Source organism: Labrus mixtus, chromosome 1, assembly GCF_963584025.1.
Source record: "Labrus mixtus chromosome 1, fLabMix1.1, whole genome shotgun sequence".
Taxonomy (NCBI): domain Eukaryota; kingdom Metazoa; phylum Chordata; class Actinopteri; order Labriformes; family Labridae; genus Labrus; species Labrus mixtus.
The window spans coordinates 6,475,841-6,489,060 of NC_083612.1; the positions used below are offsets into that span (position 1 = coordinate 6,475,841).

General features: G+C 49.1%; 1 protein-coding gene across 1 annotated transcript in view; it reads right to left on the reverse strand.

Annotated features, from left to right (window-relative positions):
- Positions 1 to 13,220, reverse strand: part of LOC132979130 (SH3 and multiple ankyrin repeat domains protein 2-like) — a 240,976-nt gene that overhangs the window by 151,608 nt on the left and 76,148 nt on the right. The window contains exons 4-5 of the mRNA XM_061044700.1: positions 3,262 to 3,465; positions 3,012 to 3,083 (exon numbers count right to left, since the gene is read on the reverse strand). Of these exons, the coding sequence (XP_060900683.1) occupies positions 3,012 to 3,083; positions 3,262 to 3,465 (276 nt within the window). The remainder of the gene's footprint in view (positions 1 to 3,011; positions 3,084 to 3,261; positions 3,466 to 13,220) is intronic.

A 13,220-nucleotide genomic window follows, 5' to 3' on the forward strand; every position in this document is an offset into this window, starting at 1 on the left:
GGAGAGGTCAGGGGGTCATGTACACGGCCCTGTGTTTGCATGCAATGTGTTATTTAACGTAGCTGGTGTGTGTGTGTGTGTGTGTGTGTGTGTGTGTGTGTGTGTGTGTGTGTGTGTGTGTGTGGCTGCAGGCCCGGTGAATCACAGTCTGGAGGTTGGTTGGTTTTCCCCTCTCTCTCTCTCTCTCTCTCTCTCTCTCTCTCTCTCTCTCTCTACATCTCTCTCTCTCTCTACATCTCTCTCCTGAACAGGTTGTGATGCTGGCAGTTGATTGGCTGAATCAGTGTGAACTCCAGCCAACCACAGATCAGCAGACTGCACGGCAAACAGGATTAGCTTCAAAAAGTTGGGTCAGGCCAAGAATTGAGGAAAAAAAAAAAACCCGACACAGTTTGGGAGAATAAATGTCTGGTATAGAGAGGACACAGTCTCTGACTAATGATTTCTGCAGAGTGTGAGTGTGCATGCTCCACATTTGGACGGTTGTCTTATTGTCTCTTTTTATTTCTCATCTCATGTCCTGCTCTCTGATGTAGAATGAGAGCAGCTGTCAGACAGTTTCCTGGTGTGCTGCTAACAGAGAGCTGCCACAGACACTTATGCTTTGGCTGCACGACAGGATTACAGTAGCTAAGGGACAGCATCCCAAGGCTAGCCTTACACAACCATGAGGAAGCTAAAAAATCTTTAATTTACTGCAGAGATTTATTCTATTCATGTGGGAGGGCAGAGATAAAGGAAGGGAGGGGTTTGCTGAAGGGGATGACGGGAGAAAAAGAGACTCATGGTGAGCAGAGTGAGCAGCTTCTCTGTATCATCACAGTGGGACAGAAAAGCTTTAAAGGTCACATATGATGCAGAGAACACGTCACCATGTTCCTCTAACACTAACATGTGTCTCTAGTCCGTCTACAAACCCCCCAATGATGAGAAAAGTCCATCCTCTCCGTCTTTTGCCTGCTCCACTTTTCAGAAAATGTGTGCTCAAACAGGCCGTTCGGGGATTTTTCCTTCATGACATCACAAAGGGCAGTAACCCCTCCCCCAGGTGGGTGACACTCCCACAGCTAGGTGTTTGTTCTGCCCTCTGAATCTGCCTTCTTAACGTAAACAATAGGACATGGAGCGAGAAAGCTCGTGACACCCAAGTCCTTCCAGAGAAGGGGCGTGGTCAGACACAACTCATTTACATATTTAAAGGTACAGACACAGAAACAGCCTGTTCTGAGCAGGGCTGAAATAGAGGGGTTTATAGACATGATCAAATACAGGATCAGTTTGTAATCTGGAGCTTGCAAAGTGAAATGCTTTAAGAGCTTCCACATCACTACATGTAAAGCCTGGCTCAGACTGCAGGATAATCAGGATGATTTGAGGTCTGATTCCTCCTTCATGACAACATCGGGGGTGTTCTCAACTCAAGTCTGCTCCCAGTGGATTATCTGCCCAGTTTATTTTGTAGTGTGAGTGGTATAAAGATCCAATCTTAATGTCACTGAACAGCTCAGACAGCATCAGGGCCGCCCTGATTCATATCAAGCATGTAATATTTAGGATTCAGAAAAACGTTAAAAAGTGAGTTTCAATTTGTGAGTTTCATCATCTCATCATGAACTTCACTTTTCAGTCCGTGGGGCATAAGGTAATGTGAACATGACATTTAATGTGTTTCATTATGATCTTTGAATTCTTCCCTGGCTGATGACGCCCTAAGCAGCTTCAGGTGATTATTATTCTCAGTGGCTCTCTGATTGGTTGATTGAAAATTGAGGCAGTCTCTTTGATTGTCATGGAAATGTTTCCTTGCCGCCCGATGAAAGGTCGGTTAGACCGAAACGTTGTACGATCTGATAAATCACAGAGTCAGACTAAGTGCGAGAGCGTTTCTCAGAGTCAAGATGTTTAGGATTTAAAATCTTGAAGATTACATCGTGAAAGGATCTGGCTGAAGTCTCTTGTGACTACGATAACCGCGTGAGACATGAGAGGACAGCAGTAATGACGACTTGCAGCAAGACAAAACCCGTACGGCTGTGCTGGACACCTGAGATACATCTGACCTCCAGCTCTCACTGACCAACAGACAATCCATGTTGTCCGCATCTCCTCAGACATTTCTTCACCCAAAGTCCTCTGCTGGACATGATAATCTTAATAATATCTTGTAGTATGAGATGAGCCGTTATTGTCATATCTCTCAGTTTGTGCATGATTGAGTTAAGAGCAGATCTGTTAAAATTCTTCTGATGTGCCTGGTGATTTTAAAACGGGCGTTTAAGCTGCAAACAGTTCAACCAAACGGACTCAAACATTCTCTGAATCCACCAGTGAAAGAGCTGAAAAGATCATTCATCTGTGGGAGCACTTCTCTTTGTTTAAATGATACTGCATGTTGATGACACCCTTGGCATGGAGGAGTCATTACTGTGGAGTTTTCACACCGCTCTTCCCTCGGGCCGGCCTCAGTCGCAGCGAGGTGGGCGGTGCTGGGACATCTTTTTCTTTCAGCTCTCTGTCAGTTCAGTTCGGCTGCTCGCTTCCGTCAGTCTGCTAGCTGGCAATTCTTTCCAGTTTTTTCAAAAGAGAGTGGAAGGAAGGCAGAGAACATCGCTGCCCTGTGACGGAGAGGTGATTCAGCAGCTTTCACCGTTTCTAAAAGCTTTTATTCTGCAGAGTCAGGCAGAAAGAGTCTCTGCTGCACAGACACAATGTGGTTTACAGATTCCTTTTCATTACCTTCTAACTGTGCTGGGGAAATATCCTTCATGATTCGACGCACACAGAGGACATGCAGCATGCTGTTTGTCTGAATCCAGTTGGTATAAATATTCCTGGATGATGTGATAATTGTCACATCTGCATAACTCCGTCCTGCTTGTGGGCCAGAGTGGCTCTTTAGATCCTGAAATGAATCATCTCAGTGTGCTGTGTAGAGCCTCCGACAGAGGACACAAACCAGGCTTACAGTTTCAGTCAGAGGTTTGATGTCGAGGAGTTTTCTCTCTTCTTACCTTTGTGTGAAGTTTGGCGATTTGTTTCTCGTCCACATCGGGTTGTCGGTACACTCGGCTCTTATAGCGGAACTGAAAACCAGAAAAGGTTTAAACGTCAACACAGAGTCCAGCAGTGATCATATTAATCCTGACTTCTGCTAATTCTACAGTCCTTTACAGAACACAGGAGTTTCTGATCTATTTTCTAGGTTTTGTTTGTGTTCGTTCCAATAAAACTCAGTTAACTTCAAATTTAAATTCAGTTTACCTCCAGACACGGGACCCCCTTGCTGATTGGTTGGGGGTACTCTCGGAGGATGCGTTCTTCGTCCAGGAACTTGCCGTCCCTCCCGTTGCTGGCGGGCTGGAAAAGGCCATAGTTGAGGACGTCCTTCAGGCTCTGATTCAGCGTGCACAGGATCCGCTGCTTGGCAACCCAGACGGTCGCATTCGGGTTGAACCGCATGCATTTCTGATTAGGAGAGAAGAGAGGGGAGAGAGGAGAGAGGACCAAAAGAGGGGAGAGGAGAGAGGAGAGAGGAGAGAGGAGAGAGAAGAGAGGAGAGATAAGAGAGGAGAGAGGAGAGAGGAGAGAGGAGAGAGAAGAGAGGAGAGAGGAGAGAGGACCAAAAGAGGGGAGAGGAGAGAGGAGAGAGGAGAGAGGAGAGAGAAGAGAGGAGAGATAAGAGAGGAGAGAGGAGAGAGGAGAGAGGAGAGAGGAGAGAGGACCAAAAGAGGGGAGAGGAGAGAGGAGAGAGGAGAGAGGAGAGAGGAGAGAGAAGAGAGGAGAGAGGAGAGAGGACCAAAAGAGGGGAGAGGAGAGAGGAGAGAGGAGAGAGGACCAAAAGAGTGGAGAGGAGAGAGGAGAGAGGAGAGAGGAGAGAGGAGAGAGAAGAGAGGAGAGAGGATAGAGGAGAGAGGAGAGAGGAGAGAGGAAAGAAGAGAGGAGAGAGGAGAGAGGACAGAGAACAGAGGAGAGAGGACAGAGGAAAGAGGAGGAGAGAGAGGAGAGGAGAGAGGACAGAGGACAGAGAGGAGAGGGGAGAGGGGAGAGGGGAGAGAGGAGAGGAGAGAGGAGAGAGGAGAGAGGAGAGAGGAGAGAGGAGAGGGGACAGAGAACAGAGGAGAGAGGATAGAGGAAAGAGGAGGAGAGAGAGGAGAGGAGAGAGGATAGAGGAAAGAGGAGGAGAGAGAGGAGAGGACAGAGGACAGAGGACAGAGAGGAGAGGGGAGAGGGGAGAGGGGAGAGAGGAGAGGAGAGAGGAGAGATGAGAGATGAGAGATGAGAGAGGAGAGAGGAGAGGGGAAAGAGGAGGAGAGAGAGGAGAGGAGAGAGGACAGAGGACAGAGAGGAGAGAGGAGAGATGAGAGAGGAGAGGGGAGAGGGGAGAGAGGAGAGGAGAGAGGAGAGAGGAGAGAGGAGAGAGGAGAGAGGAGAGAGGAGAGAGGAGAGAGGAGAGGGGAGAGAGGTTAAGTTAAGGATAACTCCAGAAGAAGACTGTATGGTCCATGTGCTCAGACCAAAACAAACAATGAAGGGCAGTATCCCACTAACATTATAGGTACTTTAAAAAAAAGGACATTACATGCTTTTGTGTATTTGGCAATCAAAATCTTAATTTTAAAGTGTGTATGTGTGTGCGTCTCTGCTTTTTGCAGGTGACGTAGTTTTGTTGCCTTCCCCAGGCTGGGACCTCCAGCAGGCATTGTTGCGGTTTGCAGCTGAGTGCAAAGTAAAACTGTCTCCTTTCGTTGTGAAGGAGTGGCGGCTCTACTCTGAGCTCAGCCCAAATGTCTGGGCTCCTCCCCCTCTCTCTAAGGCTGACTCAGACAACGCAATCGTCACAACCCAAAGATCATGACCACAGGTGAGGGGTGGGACAAAGGTCGACCGGTAAATCGAGAGCTCTGCCTTCAGGCTCAGCTCCCTCTCCACAAAGGATCAGTACAACGGCAACGTTAATGCCATATGCTAAACCAATCGAAAGTATTGAAAGTCCTGGCAGGTCTTATTAGCCTTTTGAGTTGTTTTAAATTATAAACGGAAGCTTTGAGCGAGTTTCAAAGGTGTTCACAGTCAGGAATAAATAGACACCAAGCAGCATGTTATAAACAAAACAATGTGGGCTGATATTAGTAGCTTGTAAGAGACTTTTGTCTTGTGATCTGGACTTCAAACTTTTGATTGACAGGTGTTAATAGGTTGGGATGTTGCCGTGGATATCCGGAACAATGGTGGCCAATGAAACTGGTGCTTTAATGACTCAAACCCTGTCCCAGATTTTACTACAAATAAACAACGGGTGCCAAGCTGGTTTATTGTCTCATTGTTCGCCCTCTGTGAGCTCGTTGAGGATGTAATTGACATGACCCCTCGCCCCCCCCCCGGTCTCTTCCTGTTCCTGCTTTTCTACTGTAGAAAAAAAAAAAACACAATACTGGCCTTGTGGCCTGAATCAGAGAGGATTATGGGCGCTGTGCCGGTCCATTCACAAAGTGTGTGTGAGTGTTAACAGCTGGATGTGCTGCTCAGCTGGCGATAGCGGCCCTGCGTCTGTGATAAAGGCTGAAGGGATGAGCAGTCTCTGAACTCTGCCTACCCATAATCCTCTCTGCTGGCATGATTCCGGCAAAGGGAGAGGAGGAATGGAGAGATGAAGGTTGAAGGTAGAGTACACAGAAGCAGATGTCTGCTATCTGGCAGGGCTGGCAGGGCTGATTCTGCCTTGTTTCCTTCTCCTGGTTTATTACGGCGGCAGACTTTCCATCTGCTTCTCTTCATGCTGCGTCCTCACCTTCAACAATGTGCACCAAGTTATCCTAAAACTGAAGCTGAACATCTAATTGGTTTTTGTGTTGACTGATCCAAAGAAAACAATATGCCATAGTAATTGCTGTCAATTTTGATTATCGATTCTTTGTTGAAGTTATCTGTCATGTAAAATGTCTTGTTGGTATCAGGGATGGGTTCAAGTACTCGATGTGCAACCGAACTTGTGTCTCTGCAGGTGGAGTGTGTGTTTCTGCAGGTGGAGTGTGTGTCTCTGCAGGCGGAGTGTGTGTCTCTGTAGGTGGAGTGTGTGTCTCTGAAGGTGGAGTGTGTGTCTCTGCTGTGAGTGTGTGTGTCTCTGCAGGTGGAGTGTGTGTCTCTGCAGGCAGAGTGTGTGTCTCTGCTGGTGAAGTGTGTGTCTCTGTAGGTGGAGTGTGTGTCTCTGCTGTGAGTGTGTGTCTCTGCAGGCGGAGTGTGTGTCTCTGCAGGCGGAGTGTGTGTCTCTGCAGGCAGAGTGTGTGTCTCTGCAGGCGGAGTGTGTGTCTCTGCAGGCGGAGTGTGTGTCTCTGTAGGTGGAGTGTGTGTCTCTGCAGGCGGAGTGTGTGTCTCTGCAGGCGGAGTGTGTGTCTCTGCAGGTGAAGTGTGTGTCTCTGCAGGCGGAGTGTGTGTCTCTGCAGGCGGAGTGTGTGTCTCTGCAGGTGAAGTGTGTGTCTCTGTAGGCGGAGTGTGTGTCTCTGTAGGTGGAGTGTGTGTCTCTGCAGGTGAAGTGTGTGTCTCTGAAGGTGAAGTGTGTGTCTCTGTAGGTGGAGTGTGTGTCTCTGCAGGTGGAGTGTGTGTCTCTGCAGGCAGAGTGTGTGTCTCTGCAGGCGGAGTGTGTGTCTCTGCAGGCGGAGTGTGTGTCTCTGCAGGCAGAGTGTGTGCGTCTTTTCAAGTCTGAATTATTCAGCTGAGTTTGATTGTGGAACTGGACTGTGTGACTCGGTCATGTAATCAAATGGAGCCGCTGAGTGCTCAGTGATGAGGATGAAATCAGGAGTATTTGTGCACACATGTGAGAGAGCTTAGTGCACATGTGAACACACACACACGTACACACACACGTACACACACACGTACACACACACTCACACTAACACTCACACGATTGTACGCTAGAGTTAAAGTGAGCTAATTACATCAAAGGTTCATGAGTTCATCTCTGGGCCAACGCTGTACCTCCAGGATCCCCACTGTATCACGCACACACACACACACACACACACACACACACACACTACTTTTTCATTCAGTTAACATTTGTTATTCAGGAAGCTACAAAGTGCTCTGAACCAGCTGCTAATAGCTTTATGTCATGTGACTATTTTTAGCCTCAGTGTGTGATGTTACAACACAAATGAAAAGATGTGCACGTGAAAGAAATAGGTAAAGTGATAAGTGTGTTTGATTCTTCTCAAACAGAGCAGCTTGGTTAATGGCCCAACTCGTCTCAATATGACGCTGCAGGTTCTAGCTTCCTTTCTGTCTTCTGGCTCGTTGTTTTGGTGTGGCTTTAAAGTCGTGGCATCTTCAGCTTTAGCATGGTAGAACGCCCTTTATGTAAGCGCACACAGGCTGAAGCAAAGGGGCCTGAGTTAACAGAGGAAGTTGATAATCAGCTTCATGTTACCTGGTATCACTTATCAGATCTTTAGGCTTTGTACTCAGAGTGAGCCTGGGTATGTTGAGCTCGCTTTGAGGTTAAAGCCTCGCACTTCCTTTACGAGGAGAAACATGTCGGATGTAGAGTCAGAGCAGGAAGAAGGAGAGGAACCCTGAGGACAGGGGGCAGGGGGACAGGAGGACAGGGGGGGAGGAAGGAGGACAGGGGGGCAGGAAGAAAGGGGGCAGGGGGACAGGAGGCAGGAGGACAGGGGGGCAGGGGGTCAGGGGGCAGGAGGACAGGGGGGCAGGAGGACAGAGGGGCAGGAGGACAGGGGGGCAGGAGGACAGAGGGGCAGGAGGACAGGGGGGGAGGAGGACAGAGGGGCAGGAGGACAGGGGGCAGGAGGACAGGGGGACGGGGGCAGGAGGACAGGGGGACGGGGGCAGGAGGACAGGGGGGCAGGAGGACAGGGGGGCAGGAGGACAGGGGGGGAGGAGGACAGAGGGGCAGGAGGACAGGGGGCAGGAGGACAGGGGGACGGGGGCAGGAGGACAGGGGGACGGGGGCAGGAGGACAGGGGGGCAGGAGGACAGGGGGACAGGGGGCAGGTGGACAGAGGGGCACAAGGACAGGGGGCAGGAGGACAGGGGGGCAGGAGGACAGGGGGACAGGGGGCAGGTGGACAGAGGGGCACGAGGACAGGGGGCAGGAGGACAGGGGGCAGGGGGACAGGGGGCAGGAGGACAGGGGGGCAGGAGGACAGAGGGGCAGGAGGACAGGGGGGCAGGAGGACAGAGGGGCAGGAGGACAGGGGGACAGGGGGCAGGAGGACAGGGGGGGAGGAAGGAGGACAGGGGGGCAGGAGGAAAGGGGGCAGGGGGACAGGAGGCAGGAGGACAGGGGGGCAGGGGGTCAGGGGGCAGGAGGACAGAGGGGCAGGAGGACAGGGGGCAGGAGGACAGGGGGGCAGGAGGACAGGGGGACAGGGGGCAGGAGGACAGGGGGGCAGGAGGACAGGGGGACAGGGGGCAGGAGGACAGGGGGACAGGGGGCAGGAGGACAGGGGGCAGGAGGACAGAGGGGCAGGAGGACAGGGGGCACGAGGAAAGGGGGGCAGGGGGCATCAGGTGGTGGTTCTCCACACTTGCTTCCTCCCTCTCTCTCTCTTTCTTCTTCTGCTCTTCTGTTCTCTCCTGCAAGCACAAGCTGAGGACACGCTCTAACCCTCTGTCATGGTCATCCAGTGTAAAGCTATCTGGAACAGTTGTCATTCCCCAAGGACACACACACACACACACACACACACATCAAACAAAGAGTTATTGAACAAAGAGATGAGACCACGATGGAGATGCAGGCAGCCCCTCCAGCTGCTCCTCCACGGGGAGGAGTCAGTGTTCTCATCGCTGCTCTTTGATGATAAACCTTTACATCCAAACGTTCCCTCAGAGCGACATCAAGAAACATCAGTGACAGCTGCAGAACATACGCTGGATAATCAATGCAACATAAACACACTGTATGCACTGAAGCTAGAGGAGCTGCAGAAGTCACTCTACAGATGTTTCAGAGGGGGGAAAAACATCATATTGTTCTTCCATACTGACAATATAAGAACCACAGGATTTCATTAAAAGCAGCCAGCTCTCTCTTTTAAACTTTTTACATATAGCATAACATAAAATGGATCAAAAATTAAAAATAAGACTCTGTAGGCTACTCCTCGGTTATATCCTGGACACTTTATGTATTGTTTTGACAACTCTGGGTAACGTCTATTAGACCTCCACGTGATGACCTGAGGGGCCGGGTCGGGTTTCTGTCTCTGAGCAGGTCAAAAATGAGTACTCAGGAGCTGAACCACTGAGAGCCTCAAGGCCCTGAACCACCAACGAGATTGTTGGTGAGTGAGTTTCTGCGCTGTGTCCAGCTCTGTCGCTACCCATCAGCACCCGTCTGCCGATTCCACATGTTGAATCGGCGTCGGCCGATGCAGCACGGTCGGTGAGAGGAATCTCTCTGATTGGCTGTTGGGAGGTTTCATTTCTCTCCATCTCTCGACACAGGTTCATTAAAGCCCCTTGAGCATGCCGCTGTAGTATCCATGCTTTCACCCATTAGTGCAGTTTCTCCTTATTTCTTTTTCCACTAAAAGACCACAACGCCAGCGCCATTTTCAATATTCTCCATTAGTAGGCTACCTATAATACTAATAGTAAGTGGTGACCAACAGCGGTGTGAAAATGGTCTTCTCGTATCATAACAACAGACTACCGCCCCCTGCTGGCATGGAGAGTTATTGCCTCTCACGCCTGTGCAGAACGTACGTGGTGGTTGGACGTCGGCTGTAGTCTTTGCGGTGTGTTCAAGTGCAACTTTTTGGCCAAGACAAAAAGCGACGCCACAGTCGGCCTTTGTCACCACCACTTCTTTGCCGTCTGCTTGGTGTGTCAGGGTCTTTATGGACTAACATCAGGATTTAGAGTGATTCTGTGTTGTACGGGGAGCCAGAGGCGTGTTTTGAGGATGTTTCAGATGTCCTTGTACGTGTCAGGACTCTGGCTGCTGGATTCTGAATAAGTTGAAGTCTTCCTACAGATTGTTTGGATGATCCTGCATACAGAGCGTTACGTCTCTCTCTGCTCCCTGAATGCATGGACTGATATCTCGTCGTATGTTTGGGATATGAATGACGCTGTTCTGGTGATATTGTAGTGGACGGGAGAGTATGTGTGCTTGTTTATTTATCATTACAAAGTCACACTGTCAACTACTGGCCTGGCATGTAAACTGCAGTGTTTTTGCAGATCCATGTGCACGGTGTGTGTTATCAAAATGTTGTTATCTGAAAAAAAAAGAAACCATTTCCAGTGGATTGTTTTTTGTGTAAAGGTGTCCTCGTTGAGTGTTGGCTAAATAAAACAATCCATGTGGAGAGCAAATGGGCAAAACGCAATCCGCCTTGATGCGACCCTTGAACCTCTCAGCCGTCGCTGAACAGCAATTTAGCTTCAAATGACGAATACAAGGGCCGCTCACATTCACCTCCAACTCTAATCACACAGAAAAGGAAGTCAAGAGTCGTGTCTTTATATTCTCTGCTTGTAAGCAGGTAAACCAAACAGAAATCTCCCCGAGGTGGTTGTTTTTCAGTCTCATATTCAGCGTCGGTATGAAGCCTGGCCCTCTGAAAAATATCCATTATGCATCATCTGTTCCTCTACCTGCCTTTGATTGGTTTATAAATAGAAAGCAAGGCGACAATTACCCGGCGTTTCATCACTCATGTGCTGTGTCCTCTGTGCTTCACTGTTATAATCCTGTCATCTGTGATAAACTGCACAGCTCACCTCAGTGTTCACAGCTGACCTCATCGATAGAGTCTATCCGTCAGTATTGAACGGTGCTGCGCCTACACAAGACAACCCTGAGTCTACCTCACAGTTATTTACAACCAGACTTTACCTGCACAAAGAGTCACATTACTACAACCCCCACACTGAGCGCACACCGCCACCTACGCTACACGGTCTATACATCAACCGACATGTCGCCCACACACCACTGCATGTATTAAAGGACACAGCGGGGATCCTGATGGTCAGAGCACCTTAAAGTCCAAAGCTTTACATTCAATCAGAAATCAGAGAAACAACAAGCCAATTCAAACTCACACACTACGGGCTTTAAAGGATCAGTGACATTCATGTTTTATTCATGTGGATGCACTGATTTTCTTAACAGGCAATAACAGAAATACCTTGTGCTCTTCAAGTTAGCTTCATAACCTATCTCAACTAGCATGTAGTAAATGAGCCTCTCCAATGGAGCCATTTAGCCATGGCCTATAGTCGTCATGGTAACAGTTGAATACACAGACATGTACCCCACATGCTAACAGTTAACTAACAACAGGCTAAAGATGCTAGCATGATCAGGTTTCATCTGAATCCTCTAATATTACTGAACCTTTTCAGTCGACATGTTTTTTTTTTAGCTTCCCACATCGTCTTTGTCGACTTCTCTGCGTCTGATTGTCAACAAATGCACGTTAATTAAGACGGGGACTCATGTCCTGGCTATGAGTGCATGTTGACATCATCTTTTTAGCATCTTTTCTCCCGCTGCAGAGTGAGAAGGGTTTCCTATCTTTAATCGAGACGTTGGTCTCTCAGGTTCAGAGCATGACTTTGTGATTTCATTTTCATTTTTTGTCATTCAGAGCTTTCAGTCCCCTGATAGGCGTACAGGTGTGAAGATCTAAAAGAGGTTAGGAAAGTGGCAGCGTCTGTTAAACACTCTGTGGAGCTGCAGCTTTTAAGATCCGGACAGATAATTGCTGGGTCTGCGCTCGGGAGCTCTCGGATGAAGCGTTTGCGCCCTGAGAATCACAGCACTGCACATCTGGTCTCTATGACAACGGTCTGTTGACAACGGCCTCTGTATGACAATGCTTGACCAACTACTTTGTCTGGACGATATCCTTAATAATGCACGATACGCCCCGCAGGAGACAAAAAATAAAAGCAATCTCATATATTTTGAATAGAGCGCCTGTGACGTCAACAGCGCCCTTCTGAAACGTTGAAAGAGTTTCAACTTGAAGCGCTCGGAGCAGCAACACAAAAAGGCTGAGCACTCGTAAAAGCACTGAGCACTGTGTCTTTTCTCTGGGCATCCACCTGCTGCCGCAAACACTCTCTACTCAGTGGGAACGATTGGAAAAGGACGCTAGGTGGACACGCTGGGTGGACCCGAGTTATGTCTCAGGTTTGATAAATAAATCAATAAATCCATCTGTCACCAAAAAGCTGTCTCTTTCCTCGTCCATCTTCAAGTTAGCTTCATAAGTTTGGAACCTTACAACCTATCTCAACTGGCATGTAGTAAATGAGGCTCTCCAATGGAGCCATTTAGATTGTCAACAAATACACGTTAATTAAAAGGGGGAGGAGTTAACAGCACTGTGGGTGTTTTATGACGTGCATAAAGTAGCACACCTGCAGGGACGCTAAAGCGCACCACACCGAGTTCCTACATACTGCCGCTCTAACACATGCTGGTGTGAGTGGTTCTACACCCACAGCTAAATGTCAAGGAGAGAGCCCTGCAGTGTTCCTGCCTCACCAGCAGCTCTAACACATTAACACCACCGTGTTGTTGTGTTGTTTGTGGCTCCCAGATTCCAAGAAAGAGCTCTCTCACTGTAAATAAGGCCGCAAGGTGTGAAACTACGGTGGCTGACAAGGGCAAACAGGCTGCAACAGGGTCACTGCTGGGGCAAACAAAACCCCCTGAGAACAACGGACATCTGTTTCTGATGAGAGTGAACTCAGTTTCAAGGTGGTTTTCTTGCCGGGTTCGGCTCTTTGCCCCCTGAGTCTGACCCCATCATAACCCCTGCTCTGGCCTCTGGAGGTTTGTGCTGACTGGGCTCCAACCTCCCTCTAAATCCAATCCTCTACCAGCCACGTCTTCATGAACCTGGGTGTCAGAATCCTGCATCAAGCCGACTCGGGCACAGTACCCGAGTACGGTACGTTTATGTTTTCATGGATCAAATGAACCGGACATTTGGGTCAAGGGTACTAGGATCCGGGCCCGGGTCCCGAGAGGGAATCCACCCAGAGACATATTGGGGACTTTCTTGTAATCAAGCTTAGACACTTTTCAACATCATCATTAACTGATGTTGTGTCGTTCTAAAACAAGTGGAAGGGGGGCGAGAAGGGAAAGCTTCCTGTGGCCCATGTGCATGGGGGGGGGGGGGGGTCTCCCCGTCGAGGTCATCCCAAACACAGACCATCCTAAATTT